General features: G+C 43.7%; 5 protein-coding genes across 6 annotated transcripts; 4 read left to right on the forward strand and 1 right to left on the reverse strand.

Annotated features, from left to right (window-relative positions):
- The first annotated feature begins 25 nt into the window (after positions 1 to 25).
- On the forward strand, positions 26 to 2004 carry Tango14 (transport and golgi organization 14). 2 transcript variants are annotated; one of them, XM_017166455.3, is made up of 3 exons: positions 26 to 243; positions 298 to 896; positions 1551 to 2004. In XM_017166455.3, the coding sequence occupies exons 2-3, from the start codon at positions 399 to 401 to the stop codon at positions 1893 to 1895; spliced, it is 843 nt and encodes a 280-aa protein (XP_017021944.1). In that variant the 5' UTR covers positions 26 to 243; positions 298 to 398; the 3' UTR covers positions 1896 to 2004. The 2 variants fall into 2 exon arrangements, with proteins under 2 accessions (XP_017021944.1, XP_017021943.1); XM_017166454.3 differs by having other exon boundaries at positions 26 to 239.
- LOC108074419 (adventurous-gliding motility protein Z) lies at positions 1991 to 6436 on the reverse strand. The gene is made up of 5 exons (XM_017166452.3): positions 6293 to 6436; positions 5433 to 5587; positions 4033 to 4252; positions 3026 to 3614; positions 1991 to 2936 (listed from the first exon to the last, which is right to left on the reverse strand). Exons 2-5 carry the CDS (start codon positions 5519 to 5521, stop codon positions 2161 to 2163), a joined length of 1674 nt encoding a protein of 557 aa, XP_017021941.1. The 5' UTR covers positions 5522 to 5587; positions 6293 to 6436; the 3' UTR covers positions 1991 to 2160.
- A 1543-nt stretch (positions 6437 to 7979) lies between these two features.
- IntS14 (integrator complex subunit 14) lies at positions 7980 to 10072 on the forward strand. Its single transcript, XM_017166490.3, has 2 exons — positions 7980 to 8748; positions 8815 to 10072. The coding sequence occupies exons 1-2, from the start codon at positions 8208 to 8210 to the stop codon at positions 10044 to 10046; spliced, it is 1773 nt and encodes a 590-aa protein (XP_017021979.1). The 5' UTR covers positions 7980 to 8207; the 3' UTR covers positions 10047 to 10072.
- Positions 10073 to 12926: 2854 nt separating this feature from the next.
- LOC108074404 (uncharacterized) lies at positions 12927 to 13636 on the forward strand. Its single transcript, XM_017166431.3, has 2 exons — positions 12927 to 13359; positions 13421 to 13636. Exons 1-2 carry the CDS (start codon positions 12991 to 12993, stop codon positions 13598 to 13600), a joined length of 549 nt encoding a protein of 182 aa, XP_017021920.1. The 5' UTR covers positions 12927 to 12990; the 3' UTR covers positions 13601 to 13636.
- Positions 13637 to 13869: 233 nt separating this feature from the next.
- Positions 13870 to 15608, forward strand: LOC108074426 (zinc finger protein 436-like). Its single transcript, XM_017166459.3, has one exon. It carries the CDS (start codon positions 14061 to 14063, stop codon positions 15606 to 15608), a length of 1548 nt encoding a protein of 515 aa, XP_017021948.1. The 5' UTR covers positions 13870 to 14060.
- The last annotated feature ends 37 nt before the right edge of the window (positions 15609 to 15645 follow it).

Raw genomic sequence — 15645 nt, forward strand, 5'->3', positions numbered from 1 at the left:
AGAGATGGCCCCTCAGCGACATTTCACAGCTGTTTTTTGCAATATATCGAAATGAAAAATATGTGTGACCAGAGCCGCCCAACCAGATTATGTCGAATATTTAGATTGACATCCGCTGGTCACACAAAAGAACACGTACTTCTGAGAGAGCGCATCGGTTAAAACGAAATAAGCTTGGATAACACGATGACCCCGCACCCAGAGTGACTGAGCAGTTCGAGAACCGACCCTGGACAACCGTGGGTAAGCCCCTGGCTCCTCTCGGATCAGTTTTAACGATATGCATCCCCCTTGCAGGTTATGTCCGCTTGTGTACACTGCGAAGGGGAACCGAAGAAGCAACAGGAGCGGATTCCGAGCCGAAGAGAGCGCACATTCCACCGCCCGCCGCCACCAGCATGATCACGGTTTTCTGCCTGCTGCTTGGCAAGCTGCTGTTCCTCCTGGTTGTCGGCTACGAGCTGCTGCAGCGGTTTCGCGACCGGCTGAATGCACTGGCCCGACGGTCATATGACCTCTGGCGCGGCGACGCAGCACGTGAGCTGCATGAGCGGCGCGTGCTCGCCGACTGCCGCTCCCAGCTGACCAAGACGCCGCAGCATTTGGTGCTGGTAATCTCGCCCAGCGACGGCTATGTGGATGCGCTGCTCCTGAAGCGCATCTTCGGCTTCGCCCTGGACGTGGGCGTCAAGCATGTCAGTGTGTACGATAAGCGGATGAAGGACAGGGGCTTCGTGGAGCTAGCGGACCTGTGTCGGTCGGCCAACGAAGGCAGCGGAAGATGCTTCAAGTGGCCACCAAGTCAAAGCAAGCCGGAAAGTGAGTCAAGAAACGGACAAAATACCAATGGTTATGCGAACGGTACAAGTGGTTCGCATTTCCCCCAGCAGTTGCAGGTGAGTGTGTGTGTGCTGGCGAGCGGGAACTGATAACCAAGCAAGTGCGAAGAGATCGAATATTGAAATACCCTAAAAAAGCAGCCTAAGAAAATAGATTTTTATTATTTTCAATTAATTCTTATTCGATTTGAAATTCATTAAAAAAAACATTAGATTAAATATCAACAATGCATTTTAAAACTAAACTATTGAAGCCATGTGGCACTCCTTACGTTTGCTTAACACTTTAATCCGACTAAAAAACATTAAAACAATAAGAAATTCAAAAGATTTTTCAGAAACAATCTTAAAAAGAATACTCTTTGTTTCATGGACAATCTATAACTATCAATTAAACAAGTCATTACACCTTGTTTAAACCAATAACAAGCAAGATAAGATTTTGATTTCCAATAGTTCCTTAACCTATTGGTCAAAGTACAAGATTCTGTATAGTTTTTTTTTATTAATATTGTGTGTACTTTGTTCAAATTCTTATTAAAGTAAAGAAGAGTATTCAATGCTTGATATCAATTCAAGGCACTTGTTTGTTGTCTTCTAATTCCCAAAAATCTGAAGTCTCATTGGAAGAGTACACATATCTAAAGCGATTCCCGGAACTAATCATTGTCTTATCAGTTTCTAATTAAGTTTTCTTTTTCCTTCTTGCAGCTCTATCAAATCGATGAGTCTGATGGCCATGCCCTCATAGCCGAAGTCTGTCGGGAGCTGTATGAGGAGAGGGAGACGCCGAAGGTGCAAAATTTACTCAGCCAAAAGCGCGAAGCGCTCACCGAGCAGATCAGTGGCATGCTGGCTAAGCGACTTGGCTTTGAGGCACCGGAACCCGACCTGGGCATCGTGTTCGCGCGGCAGACATGCACCTTCGGCCTGCTGCCGTGGCATGTGCGCTTTACCGAGTTTCACACGCATCCAAGCGGACGGTACTTTGACGTGGAGACGTTCGCCAGCATCCTGTGCAAGTACTCGCGGTGCGAACAGCGCTGGGGCAAGTAGGAAGCGGGCTGCGGAGCCCTTATATTAACTAGTTACCTTAACTTTAAATGTAAATTATCGCCAGGAATTCCTCTAGCACGTAAGAATAAACCACATTGTTCGTAATGAAGTGTATGTATGTATTATGGGCAGGTATTTGGGGATTTAAGATCGTTATGTTTACATGTAAGTGGGCTGACTTAATGGCTATGGTTAGAAGTATTGTATTTTTCTCATTTCGGGGGAGTCTCTAGCTCCTTCCCTGCTCTTGCTCCTGCTCCTGCTCTTACTCTCTTTCAGGCTCAACATGTCGCTTGGAAAGCAGGCTGACGTCGGTCAGATACTTGTTCTTGTCAATGGTGTGGGGCCCGGGACCCGTGGGCATCCGCTCGTGGAGCAGATGGAAGGAGTTACGCAGATCCTCAAGGGAGTCGGCCAGCCCCTTCTTGATGTTGGCAAACTCGCTCGACATCAGCGACAACTTGCCCAGCAAGTAGTTGAGGTTCTCGTCCATATCGATCATGTGCTTCTTAGTTTCCTCCACCTTGCCGCCCAGTCCCATCATCGTGGCCAGAGTGCTGTTGATGTACCCATCCGATGCGGACTGGATGACGCCCAGCATTTCCCGGCTCTGGCTGATCTCGCCAGCCATTATCTCAATGCGATGCCAGACCTGACTCAGCTCCGTCTCCAGGAGTCCACTCAAGTTCTTGTTGGCCTCCTGCTGCGTGCCCACAATGGTTCCGTCCAAAGCGGAGAAGCGCTCCTTGAGCAGTTCGGTCAGTTGGCTCACCTGCTCACCAAGCAGCTTACCCACTCGCTGCACCACGTTCAGCGTGCCAAACTCCACCTTGCGTTGCGTGTCTAGAACCACCTCCGAGTTGGTCATCATGATGTTGTTGAATTTACCCAGTGCCTCCAATCCCTCGGTCAGCTTGCTGTTGCTCTCGTTCGCCGAGGTCAAGTATTTGTTGAGAGTTTCCACGTCAGCGGTGAGCTGGCGGACGTCCGCCTGGATGTTGGCCTCCGTCTGCTGCATTCGCTCCGTGGTCTCCCGCAAGGCTTTGTGTGGGGAAAGAAAGCGAAAAATATAAATAGTCAATAGGTTTTTACCTTTGGGACTTGAAAGCATAGAAGAGTTATGAACCCACCCGATTTTTGAGAAGCCATGTTATCGTTTTTAAGCTGCGCCAAGGCATTCAGAGTGTCATTATTCAGTTCCTGGATATAGGCCCGATCCTTCTCATTCAGACCAACGGGTGCAGCCGGACTCTGAGCTTTCTCGCTTAACTGCGAAACCTTTCCTTCCAAGTTATTCAGAGTCTTCAGGAGCTGGGCCTCAAACTCATCGTTCTTGGGCGGAGCAGCGGTAGTCACCGAAGCCGCCGCCTCGGAGTGCTGCTGGAGCTTGGCCTCGATCTGAGCAAGAAGCTCCTGGCCCTTGGGCAGGGTGTCGAAATTCTGCTGAGTCTGGACAGCCGCCTTCTGGCTGCTCTCCTTGAGCGAGGCCACGCTGGCTGAGAGTTTCTGGATCTCCTCCAGAAGCAGTTTGTTTACGCGCTGCTGCTCCTCCAAGAATTCCTTGGGAATGGTGGGAGTGGTGACCGGAGCCGGAGCAGCGATCAGCTTGGAACTGAGCGGTGGTCGCTTGAAGCACTCGTCGTTCTCGCGCATCCACTTGAACATGTGCTCGGTGGCCTGGCTGAATCGTTCCGACTGAGTGTTGTACTTTTCCTCTTGCTAAAGTTATTGGTTTTAAAAAATTATATTATAGAGGCAGTGTTGTTTATCTTCATTATTTTACTGTTTAAAATATGCACGGATACCAAAGAAATTGATAAACCATGAAATATAAAAGTCCAAATCTATGAAATAATTTTTTTGAGGATGTACAATTTGGTAGCATTCTATTGAGCCATATTTAATACATGTAATAAATAGCCAAAGATATATTTACGCCATTGGGGTACTAATCTAATATCTGTACTTTACATCAAATAGTTTAAAAATAAAATTTTCAATGGATTTTTAATCAATTTAAATAATGTCCTAGAAGGCTATTCAAGATTTTTACAGCTACTTAAAGAACTGTCAAGATGCTTTTTAAAGTGAGTTTAATTTTTAAGTACTTCATTTACCAGAACATTGGCTAACTTACTGTTATTAGCATGGTCTCTATTTGGCTGACCCTGTCGTCCAGGCGCCCAAAGATCCCATTGATCGGTTCCAAGCTCTTCTGGCCCTTCTGCAGCGACTGCAGTGCCTTCTTCAGCAACTCGCCGAGGGCGCGCTCGCGATGCTCGTGTCTCTCCAGCTTATTGTCCAGCTGGTTGTAGGAGTAGATCAGCGACTGGATGGTGCCACGCAGCTCCTCGTTGCTGCAAGGAGTCGGGGGACACGGAGTTTTCTTAAAATTAGCCTCGCTCTAGGTCATTAATCATCAACAGTGGGGCTGGGGGATGCGCAATGGACGGGACCACCACCATCAGTGCTTGTGCATCTATAAATATTGAGGGGCGCGATCGCGATCATGGATGGATATGTGGATAAGTGGTGGTGGCCCGGCTCTCAGGGTCAGGAACCCTATTCCTAATCCAAAGCTGTTTGTATGAAGTGCACGACGGTGCCGACGGATAAGAGCATGGATATAGGGGAAGCAGAAAACACATGCTGCTCTATCCCACTCCAGGGCACCCTCCCCATTTACCAGTTCTCAGTTCCCAGTCCCATTTGCATGAAGTGTGCACTAAAACATGCCTAGTCCCATCCCAAGTCCGAAAATAAACAAACAAATAAGCGGAACAGCCAACATCTTGGCTTCCCTTTGAAGGCATTAGTCATTAGTGTATGTGGATGTAGATGAGGCTGTGCATGCGATGCGGATGCACCCATCCGATGGCCAGGCGCCGACCGAGAACAACAGTCAGTTTGATGTCTTACACATTTCGCTAAAAACTCCGAGTGCAGTGGATGCGGCCAGATAGGATAGGAATAGGAACCACTCTGTCCCTGGAGCCAAGTGCGAACGAATGTGTGACATGTGTCTAAAGCCATAAAAAGAGGAGAGCTAGAAATGTGCATGGTTCCTTTGAATCGCGGGATTGGGGCGAGGGCGAGCTCTCGGAAAGTTGGAGCATCCAATTACCACCCTCGTACGAGAGATATGATTGCAGATTTATAGTTCTCCAACCCGAGTGTCTCACTCAAAGTAATTGGGTCTTAAAACTTGTTCATTTTAATGGGTTTACATTTAGATGGAATCTTATCAAACGCATTTTCCTTCAATTTCAATAGAACTTTGGTTAAAACAATTCGTATGAATTTTATAAATGGGATAAAAAAAAGAGGGGATAACAATATAAAGATTATCATATTTAAAAGAGAACTGGCTAAGGATCCTTTAAAATTACCACGAAAAGTGGTTCCTAGGGAAACCCCCAGCTGACGGTATTTTCTAAACCAGCGTCTGATCTTATTTATTTGGTAAGCATGATATTATATTATATTAAGGAACTGGGCCAACTTAAGTAATTAAGTCGGTCGATCTAGTTTACTTACGTGACTAGCCCTGCGGCAATTGTCTGCCATTGAGCAGCTGCAATTAGAGCCAGGAATACTAATTGGAGTGTCCGACTGCCCTCGCCCATGGTGCGTGAGTGCAGTGCGTTTCCGATCTTTAATTGGGATGCTGCTTCGCAAATCCTATGCGAGATCTGTGGATAATCGAACGGAAATTGAATCAATGGGTAGATATAAAATTGAATATAAATTGCAATGGCGTCGTTTGCCTTCAGTTGCCATTGGTTGTTTGTTCAGAGGTGTTTCCTCCTTACGAATTACATCAACTTTTTGTTTATAACAAATAACTATGAACTAATAAACAACCCAAAATTGATGTGCGGTCTTTATGGGGGTGCAAACAAATAATAAAGAACTGCCGCTGATTTGCAACAGAAACAACTGCAAACAAAGCAAATTGGTTCCTTGTCCATTGTGCGGCTAGACCTCGCTGAATATATGTATATAGAGCCATATAACCGTTGATATTGTTCTTGCGGCGATAAACAAATGACGCAAAAGTATCTACTGGACGACTGCATGTGCCAGATTCTCCTTCAAAAGGGAGAGGAAGTGATGCATTTGGGAAATTGGGTCAGAAATATGCGAAATGAAATTTACGAGCTCAAAAATCGCACATCAACTGCCCTAGTTAATAAGCGAAGAATTGAAAACCCCATATACATATATACATAGAGAATGAAAACCTGAACCTATTTTGTTTATTGATAAGGACGCTGGCTTGGGTTAAAGGTTGATAAATTGTGATCGTTGTTAGGTACATCAAATATGTATAGTAAGCTAGTTTTTTCATATTTAATTAGATTTTTTAGTCGTAGTTACTTTTAAAGTATACTCACTTTTCTATTTAATGTTATTTTTAGGAGTAGAGTCGGGCACAAACACTGGGAGGAAAGGAGCACTTTATTTTAAGTTCGGAGCACTATTACTGAACGTCCTCACTGCTCGAGATCAGAGCGATGAATGATTCTGGCGTCTAGTCCGGAGGGGATGTGGATCCGATCCGTATGCCACTCTCTCCATTCTGCACTTTCCTCAGCGGCTGGAGAGACTCGCGGCGTCGCGGCATCTCTCGTATATGTTTTTAATAAAATGTAATTAAAAGCGAGATGAGATGGTGCTGAGTTCCCGCATCACACCCAGTCGGGGTGGTGCCTTCGAATCAAAATTCAATTTATTCTAATACAAAACCATTGAGTGCAAACAATGCAAACAAATGATATGAGTGCTGAACTTTAGATGCTTTTGCGGCGAAATCAAGACAATAAAAGCTTCGAATATGATGCACCCCAAATCGATTAATTGAGACGCCGAGCGGCCCCAATTTAATCTAATTTATACAGGCGCCAACTCCAGAAATATCAATCAAAGCAAAGACTCCAGGAACAAATTACTGGACATTTTTGGTAAATATAACAATTCAATTGTTATATTGTTTTTACAATTAAATGATCCTATTTAATTCTATTTTTAATCCTATTGATTTATTTTATTTGAATTTCCTTAAAAGTTGACTCTTTTAAAAAGTTTCTGCAGAAGTATAATTCCGATCCACTCAAAAAAAAAAAATATAAGTTCTAAAAATATCATACAAATAAAATAAAAAACAAGTAGGAAGTAGGAAGTACTGCCAGGATAATGTTGCGCAACACTCAGTTAAATACATATGTTGCTAGGAACATGTTGAGCAACACCCACTTTTTGGCGTTGGCAACACAAATAAAACCTCCGTCGAAAAATTTACTAACTCCCATTATTTATTTATGAGTTTTATTCACCGTATTATTATTCGATGTCACCACTTTTGGTACAGCTCGCTTTCGTAGCCTCTGAGATCTGTTGTTTCCATAGCTTGCAAATAACTGTCGACCGTTTTTTTTTCTTGTGCTCTCGTTGCGAGCACAACCGAAAAAGTTCATACTCTCTCGCTCTCGCTCTGAGCAAAAGAGTTTTGCTGTCTTCATTTCTGTTTTCTGTTGAGCGCTTTTCGTTGAGCTCTTTTAATTTCGGTCGTTCAATGAGCAGTGCGTAAAGAGCGGAACGAGAAACGCTCGCACAAAGAGAATCAGCAAAAGACCGATTGACCGAAAAACTCAGCGCAAACGGTCTTCACATTTACTTTCGTTGTTGTTGCAATTAATATATTTCATCAGCAAAACGAACGCTAGTGAATGTATACCAATGCATATGCAAAGAAATAATACAATTTGATTAATAGAACAATTTAATTTTATTTTCAAATATTTTTGTCTATGCGTGTGAATGTATACCAATACATACGCAAAAGAATTTTTTCTTCACTGAACACGACAAAACGGTCTTAGAACAACCGAAACAAAACAGAATAGAAAAGAACGGTTTCGCTCAGAGCGCGAGCGACCTCATTCCCATGAAACGGTTGCTTTCTGAGTCTTTTTGTAAAGAGTCAGAGAGGGACACTTATTTGCAGACAACGAGAAACGGTCGACAGTTATTTCTAAGCTCAGGTTGTTTCACACTTTATTTAAGAGTGCACCAGAAATAAACAATTCTGGATTCTGAAACACAGATTTAATTAAAGTTATTTTTTATTTGCTGTAGTTTAAATTCAAAACTGAAAACATAAATTTGGCGCCAACAATAAAGTCCATTCGCGTGAAACGTAATGTTTATGTGGCGCAAGGGGAATGGCATTTCAGCTGGAGCGAAAGAAGAAGAAAAGTTGCCGGAAACCAAAATAAACATAAAATTTTGAATTTTTTTGAAGAGCACAAAATGCCCACCTTAATAGCGCTAGATGCATCGCTTTCTATGCTGCGTCCCGTTCCAGGAAGGAATGAGCACACCTACCAGTCGCTAGCCATCAAGGGCATCCAGCACTTGCTGGACAATCTCTCGGCTGCAGGCAAGCTGGAGCACCTGGCCCTGCTCTCCTACACAACCACAGCGGAGCTGAAGGTGGACTTCACCAGGGACTACGATCAGATCCGGCAGGCGGTGAAGAAGGTGGAGGCCGTGGACAAGGCCTGTCTGATGAGCATGCTCAAGGCGTCTGTCTCCATAATGTCCACATGGGGCTCCCAGAACATTCTGCAACTAGTGGTGTTCACCGACTGCGGTCTCGGCTTTGGCAGCACCTCGGTCACCGGATTCCTAGACGCCATTGCGAGCAACGATGCAGACTCAGACTTTGCCTGGCTGAAAACGCTGGCCAACTACAACGTGAACTTTATCTGCCTGGGACTGCATGGCGACCACTACTTCACCAGGGGTCTGGCTGTGTATCAGCAGCTGCTGGACAAGGCCGGACTAAAGGGTGAGTCCCAGGACGCTAGCTTTATAAAGGGGCATCCGAATTGATATCTGACTGGTGCATTCCTAGGCCAGCTCTTCATGACCAAGCCTGCGAAGAACGCAGAAGCGGTTGAGGGCAATCCAACTCCCAACCCGAATCCCAGCCACAAGAGCGAACTTGGACGCACCACCGTTTTTGAGCTGATCGAGCGACTGTGCGAGACGAGCTACAAATCCACGGAGGTGACCCTCAAATGCGGCAGCTACTTCCGCATGGAGGCGCCCGTATTGCTCTGGCCACCCACTGCACCCTACGAGCAGCCATCGCCGGTCTTTGGCCGGCAACCCACGCTCCGACACATCGATCAACGGATCGAGGTGTGCGGATTCCTCGCCCTCTCCGACATCGGCTCTCCGGCCACAATGAGCCGCCATTGGGTGCTGCCGAAGGTGGAGCGGGAGAAGGGTGGGGGAAGCCGCCGGTCCGGAGGCCTGGCAACTGCCGCTAAGCCGCCGAAACTCAACCTGGACACCAGCAATCCGAACTACGAGCTGGATAAGCTGGAAACGGATATTCGGGACTTTTACGCCAAGGATCCAAAGGATACCGAGGAGAGTGGCGATGATGCGGATGTAACCATTGTCGTAAAACATTCCTCAGGCCCGCAGACAGAGCAGCAAAGGGAAAACCTATGCGTCCTCCTGCACGGCGCACTCAAAATGGAGAACATGGCAGCCCTAGTCCAGGTGTCGGATAAGTGGTACGGGTTCATCTATGCATTCACCGACAGTAAGAAGAAGTCGAATCTGATGCTCAACATACTCCCGCCGGGCACTAATGTGATACCGTGGGTCGGTGACTTGGAGTTGCTGGGATTCCCCGAAGACCTAGTCCCAGGTGAATCGGCCAGCTTTCCGGTGCGTGCTGACCGGCGCTCCTATTCCCAGAGCAGTGTCGTGTGGATACGACAGGCTAGCCTGCAGTCGGACGTCCAGAAAGTCCTTCGGCATGCCAAGAAAATGCCGGACAAGACGCAGAATTTCTACAAGGAGCTGAATCGGATTCGGCGGGCTGCCTTGGCCCTGGGCTTCGTCGAGCTGCTTGAAGCCTTGGCCATGCTCCTGGAGAAGGAGTGCGCGCACCTCACCCTGAACGGAGCCAGCAACGAGTGCACCATGCAGCTGCAGCACGCGGCCACGGAACTGCGAAAAACCTCGAATAGGGATATCAAGTCTACGATAGTGCCGCTGCAGAAGGTGGGCGGTGCTCCCGATGCAGGCAGCACGGCCACGGCCCCTGCTCCTGGCTATATGTATTAATAAAAGTACACATATGGACAAAATAATAGGTGTGAGTTTTTTTTCTTTGTTAACGTTTAATTTCTAATTTATTGCTTTATAAATCTTAACAAATCAAGTTTTTTTCATAACTCATAATATTTGTCTACATTTACAAACTAAAAACAGCTATACAAACTCTCTAATAAAAAAGAAAAACCATTTTATAGTTAAATTCACAAATTTCGCCTGGACAAAATAATAGGTGTAGGATGATTAATTTTCAAATTATATCGATTTTTCAATCAATTTGGTCCTGTTTCAGTTTTAAATCACTAATTGGCAGTCAATAATTGGTATATCCGCCATTATTTTGTAGAATTTTCTCCATTCGTCTTGGCATGGACAATATTAACTTGCGACAAGTTTCAACTAGGATGTTGTACCAAGTTTTTTGGACAATATCCTTAAGTTGACCGATATTTTTGCAAAAAGTCCTTCCAACTTCTCTTTTAAGTTCACCCCAGAGATTCTCAATGGGATTGAGATCCGGGGATTGACTTGGCCACTCAAGAACATCCACCTTTTGCTCCCGGAACCAATCCTTTACAACTCGCGATGAGTGTTTCGGGTCATTATCCTTTTGGAACTTCCATAAAAGTGGCATATTATCCTCGGCATATGGTAGCATTACTGTCTCCAATAAGTTTTTATAAACGAATCTATCCATGATTCCGTCGATTCGATGAATCGGACCAACACCATCCCAAGAAAAGCAGCCCCATACCATTAAGCTACCACCTCCATGTTTCACGGTTTTACATGTGTACCTGGCGTCAAATTTTTTGCCTTTAGGGCGACCAACATTCCTTTTAGGGTCATTACCAAACAAATTATTTTGGTTTCGTCACTCCAAAGGATATTATGCCATTTTTTCTCACCCTGCGGGCCGCACCAGGTCTTATGATCTAATGCAAACTTTTGCCTCATCTGTAAATTTGCCGTCCGGAGCAAAGGAACTCTTCGGGCAATCCTACCTGGTAGGTTTGATGTAATGCTACCATATGCCGAGGATAATATGCCACTTTTATGGAAGTTCCAAAAGGATAATGACCCGAAACACTCATCGCGAGTTGTAAAGGATTGGTTCCGGGAGCAAAAGGTGGATGTTCTTGAGTGGCCAAGTCAATCCCCGGATCTCAATCCCATTGAGAATCTCTGGGGTGAACTTAAAAGAGAAGTTGGAAGGACTTTTTGCCAAAATATCGGTCAACTTAAGGATATTGTCCAAAAAACTTGGTACAACATCCTAGTTGAAACTTGTCGCAAGTTAATATTGTCCATGCCAAGACGAATGGAGAAAATTCTACAAAATAATGGCGGATATACCAATTATTGACTGCCAATTAGTGATTTAAAACTGAAACAGGACCAAATTGATTGAAAAATCGATATAATTTGAAAATTAATCATCCTACACCTATTATTTTGTCCAGGCAAAATTTGTGAATTTAACTATAAAATGGTTTTTTTTTTTTATTAGGGAGTTTGTATAGCTGTTTTTAGTTTGTAAATGTAGACAAATATTACGAGTTATGAAAAAAACTTGATTTGTTAAGATTTATAAAGAAATAAATTAGAAATTAAACGTTAACAAAGAAAAAAATCTCACACCTATTATTTTGTCCATAAGTGTATATGTTTATTTTCCTTTTTACAAAAGTGTTGCATGTTATTTTTTTAGGTCTACTTTTGGTAATGTTTATTTAAGTTAAATAGCTTTGTGACTTAAGAGTACTCATTATATTTTTATAATATTAATATTAAATTTACTTAAGGGGGGATATACATGTAAGCGGTCAAAATTTGGCCATTTTTCGAGAATTTTTTTTATAAGAAATAGTCAAGCAATCGTCGTGAAACTTTGGATATATTTAAAAGAAGAATCAGAAATGATAAAAAAAATTAGTTATAAACAATATTTTACAAAATGGCGGATTTATGGAACATATTCCGTAGCGCCTCGAGCTTTGAGTTGCCGTGCTATGGACACGATAGAGCTCGTAATTCCTGCCCGAAATCCGTAAACTAAATTTTTTTGTATTCATTACACCTGTATCTTCTATTTGAACCTAAAAAACCAAAAGGAAATCAAGACAAAAAAATTAAATTTTGATTTGAAGGAAAAAAAGCCATTTTCAGGTGATCAGTTTTCACTTCCCACCCTCTTAAAAAATAGTAATACTCAGTTTTATAACAACCATGTAGGTTCAAATAGAAGATAATTTCATGCTGATCATAATAATTTTTGATTCACTCCGATATGTTACATATTTTTTTGTGAATCGTGTCCAGAGCATAGGTAAAAATTCAAGAATTTAAAGCTGAGAAAAAGACGTTTAAAGTTTTTGATGCGCTCACGTTTACACTTGTATACCTTGCGTACATACTTGATTTGAGGCACTTAGAGTTGGCATTTTATAATGAAACTTATATAGTATATTCTTTAAGTAATAAACTATATTTTAAAGCAAAAAAAAAATTTGGCCCAAAAATTTTGGTTTACATGTATATCCCCCCTTAAGATAATGGTTACAAAATAATACATTAAATTAAAAATTTAATGAATAATTTACAAATTTAAAAGTAGATTGAAGATTATATTGTATGGGAAATCACCTTATTAAATTTTCTTTCATATTTATATAAAAAAATTTTATTTAAAACGAAAAACGAATATCAAAATAAATTGATTTAATAGTAAGATTGAATTTTTAGTTAGAAAATAACATACAAACAGTTAAAATGTATTTTTAATTTTATTTAAAAAAAAACTGGAAATTATCATTTTATATTTTAATGGTATTTTAATAAATTGGTAGTTTTTGGTATTTATTGCTGCTCGTGATGGTATTTTTTATAGTTACGGTCACGCTAATATTATTGTTATTGTCGAGAAAATAAATAAAAATATACAAAAACGGCAATGGGAGGACCGGAATTACCCACAGATCCTGGCCAGGAGATGTTTCCAACCCCGGCGATTGACCATCCTCAAATTGGCATGCAGAGCGATGACGAAAATGACGACTCGGACGCATACGATGGCTACCAACCATTGGCCATGGATGAGGGTAACGATGGAGCAGACATCGCGGTAGCCTCTGGGGAACCGGAGGCGGCATCAGCTACAGATAACGACGAAGATATCGACCTGATGACGGCCCCAGTCACTCACGGCGATCCCAACATGCCACCAATAGAGTCCGCGGATGTGGAAATCGAGCGGCAAGTGTGGAATGAGCCCAGGCCCAGGGAACTGCAAATGGAGCTAGATAAGACACGAACAGAACAGGTTACTAAATTAAAAGGAACTGTGTAAACTGAAGATGCACTAACGTTTTGCCTTATTTCAGATCCTCAAGGCCATGTCCACCATTACCTTGCCAAACATCACGATTCCGGATTGGGCCAAGGGCGTTCCCGAGGAGCGATGGAAAGGGGAGCTGTTGGATCGAATTAACAACCGGCAACATCCATCGAGGGATTCCTCATCGGCGGACAAGCCCCAGCATTCCAAATCTCATATAGATTAGTGTATATAATTTTATTATATTAGTCAGAAGTTTATAATAAATTAAATTAAAAGATTAAACGATTTGTCATCTGTAATCAATTACATAGGTCGAAAAAATAATATAATACGTATGGTTCATTGAAAGAAACAATAAATTACAGAAATTAAATCCGATATTTTTTTTTAAACATCGATAATCGTAACAGAACATCGATTATTGCGTCGGTGTTTTCTCATCTCTAGCACAGCGTTTTAAGAATCAGGTGTTTTTGTTTACTATTTTTTCCACTAGTTGAATGGCAGTTTAACGAAATATATATATTAATCTACCGAAATCGCCAATTTAATTGAGTGTTTTGGTGTTTAATGTATTAAAAGTTGACACAAGCCAGCTTTTTCTTGGCATCTCTTTCCGATATATTAGTAAACTTACAAAATTACACGTCGGTTACTTGAATCAGTTGGATAAACTGGGAGAAATGGAGGGTTCGGAACTCACATTCCCGAAGGACGGCCAGGCATCCCGTTCACAGTTCAACAACCAAGTCATCATCAAAAAGGAAATTGAAGAATTTGAGCGTGCCGAAGGGGAGGATTCAACTACAGACGGATTCCTAACACAAGTAAAGACAGAAATCATGAAAGAGGAGGATTCACCGGAAAGCGGTGGGATTCACACTTACCAATCGGTTGATCCTGTCAAAAACGAATTCTTCGAAGAGGAGGTACAAGGATCAGGGGCTACGTATACTTACCAGTACATCGATAATGAAGAGAGTGAAGTCACGGAGGAACATGTACCAGAGGAAGAGCCAGATCCATTTAGTGACCTGGTCCCGTGTCAAGTAAAAAACGAACCCATCGATGAAGAACCCGAGTCAGACGACGAAATCGATCAATTTGATTGCCATGTGAAAAGCGAGGAGATGGACGATGACTTACTTGAAGATGAGGAGGATCATAATGATGTCGACAAGCCACAGGAAAGCGAGAAAGATGAGGATAAGTATGCGAATCTCCCGCACAAGTGTCCCCATTGTCCGAAGGGATTCCGGCTCTTGGCTCAGCTCAAAATCCACATCCGAGGTCACACCGGCGACAGTCCACACAAGTGTAAAAACTGCTCCAAGACTTTCGGAACGGCTGCTCACCTTAACAGGCACTGTCGATCCCACACCGGAGAACGACCCTTCGAGTGCACCCACTGTCAGAAGGCCTTCACAGCTCTGTATCATCTCAAGGTGCATCTGCGCACCCACACGGGCGAGCGGCCGTACCAGTGCCCCCACTGCCCAAAGACTTGTATAGTGAAGGATAACCTCCGGAACCATATCCGCACCCATTTCGAGGAGAGACCGTTCCAGTGTCCGCAATGCCCGAAAGCCTTCAAGGTGAAGCACAACCTCAAAATGCATATACGAACCCACTCGGGCGAGAAGCCGTTCAGTTGTCCCCACTGCTCCAAGGCCTTCACAGGTGAACCGTATCTCAAAGTTCACATTCGGACGCATACGGGCGAAAAGCCGTACAGTTGTTCCCTCTGCCCTAAGTCGTTCATCAACAGGCAGTGCCTGCAGGTCCATTTCCGCACCCACTCCGGCGAGCGTCCGTACAAGTGCACCCACTGTCCCAAATCCTTTGCCAAACACTCCGGGCTAACCGAGCATGTCCGGATCCACACGGGTGAACGACCGTACGACTGTTCCGCCTGCCCCAAGGCATTCATAACCAACCAGGATCTGAAGCGGCACATGAGAATGCACACGGGAGAGCGCCCCTTCAAGTGTACCCTCTGTCCCAGTTCGTATACCCAAAACTACTCCCTTCAGGCGCATATGCGAACGCACTCGGGAGAAAGGCCTTACAAGTGCACCGAGTGCCCCAAGGATTTCCAGTACCAAACCAGTCTGGAGTGCCACATGCAGACCCACTTTGGAGTAAGACCCTACCAGTGCACTGAGTGCACAAAGACCTTCGTAACGAGCTCAAATCTGGCGCGGCACGTCAAGAATGCGCACTGGACCTGAGTCACTTTAAAGGCTTCTCCTCAAAGGAAAGACTACT

The sequence above is a fragment of the Drosophila kikkawai genome, chromosome 2R, assembly GCF_030179895.1.
Source record: "Drosophila kikkawai strain 14028-0561.14 chromosome 2R, DkikHiC1v2, whole genome shotgun sequence".
Lineage (NCBI taxonomy): Eukaryota > Metazoa > Arthropoda > Insecta > Diptera > Drosophilidae > Drosophila > Drosophila kikkawai.

Coding starts and splice junctions, on each gene's coding strand:
- IntS14 (XM_017166490.3), top strand. CDS start 8,208: ATGCCCACCTTAATAGCGCTAGATGCATCGCTTTCTATGCTGCGTCCC. Junction 8,749..8,814: donor GGACAAGGCCGGACTAAAGG/GTGAGTCCCAGG, acceptor GTGCATTCCTAG/GCCAGCTCTTCATGACCAAG.
- LOC108074426 (XM_017166459.3), top strand. CDS start 14,061: ATGGAGGGTTCGGAACTCACATTCCCGAAGGACGGCCAGGCATCCCGT.
- LOC108074419 (XM_017166452.3), bottom strand. CDS start 5,521: ATGGGCGAGGGCAGTCGGACACTCCAATTAGTATTCCTGGCTCTAATT. Junction 3,615..4,032: donor TAGAGACCATGCTAATAACA/GTAAGTTAGCCA, acceptor CAATAACTTTAG/CAAGAGGAAAAGTACAACAC. Junction 2,937..3,025: donor CATGGCTTCTCAAAAATCGG/GTGGGTTCATAA, acceptor CCCCACACAAAG/CCTTGCGGGAGACCACGGAG.
- LOC108074404 (XM_017166431.3), top strand. CDS start 12,991: ATGGGAGGACCGGAATTACCCACAGATCCTGGCCAGGAGATGTTTCCA. Junction 13,360..13,420: donor ATAAGACACGAACAGAACAG/GTTACTAAATTA, acceptor GCCTTATTTCAG/ATCCTCAAGGCCATGTCCAC.
- Tango14 (XM_017166455.3), top strand. CDS start 399: ATGATCACGGTTTTCTGCCTGCTGCTTGGCAAGCTGCTGTTCCTCCTG. Junction 897..1,550: donor ATTTCCCCCAGCAGTTGCAG/GTGAGTGTGTGT, acceptor TCCTTCTTGCAG/CTCTATCAAATCGATGAGTC.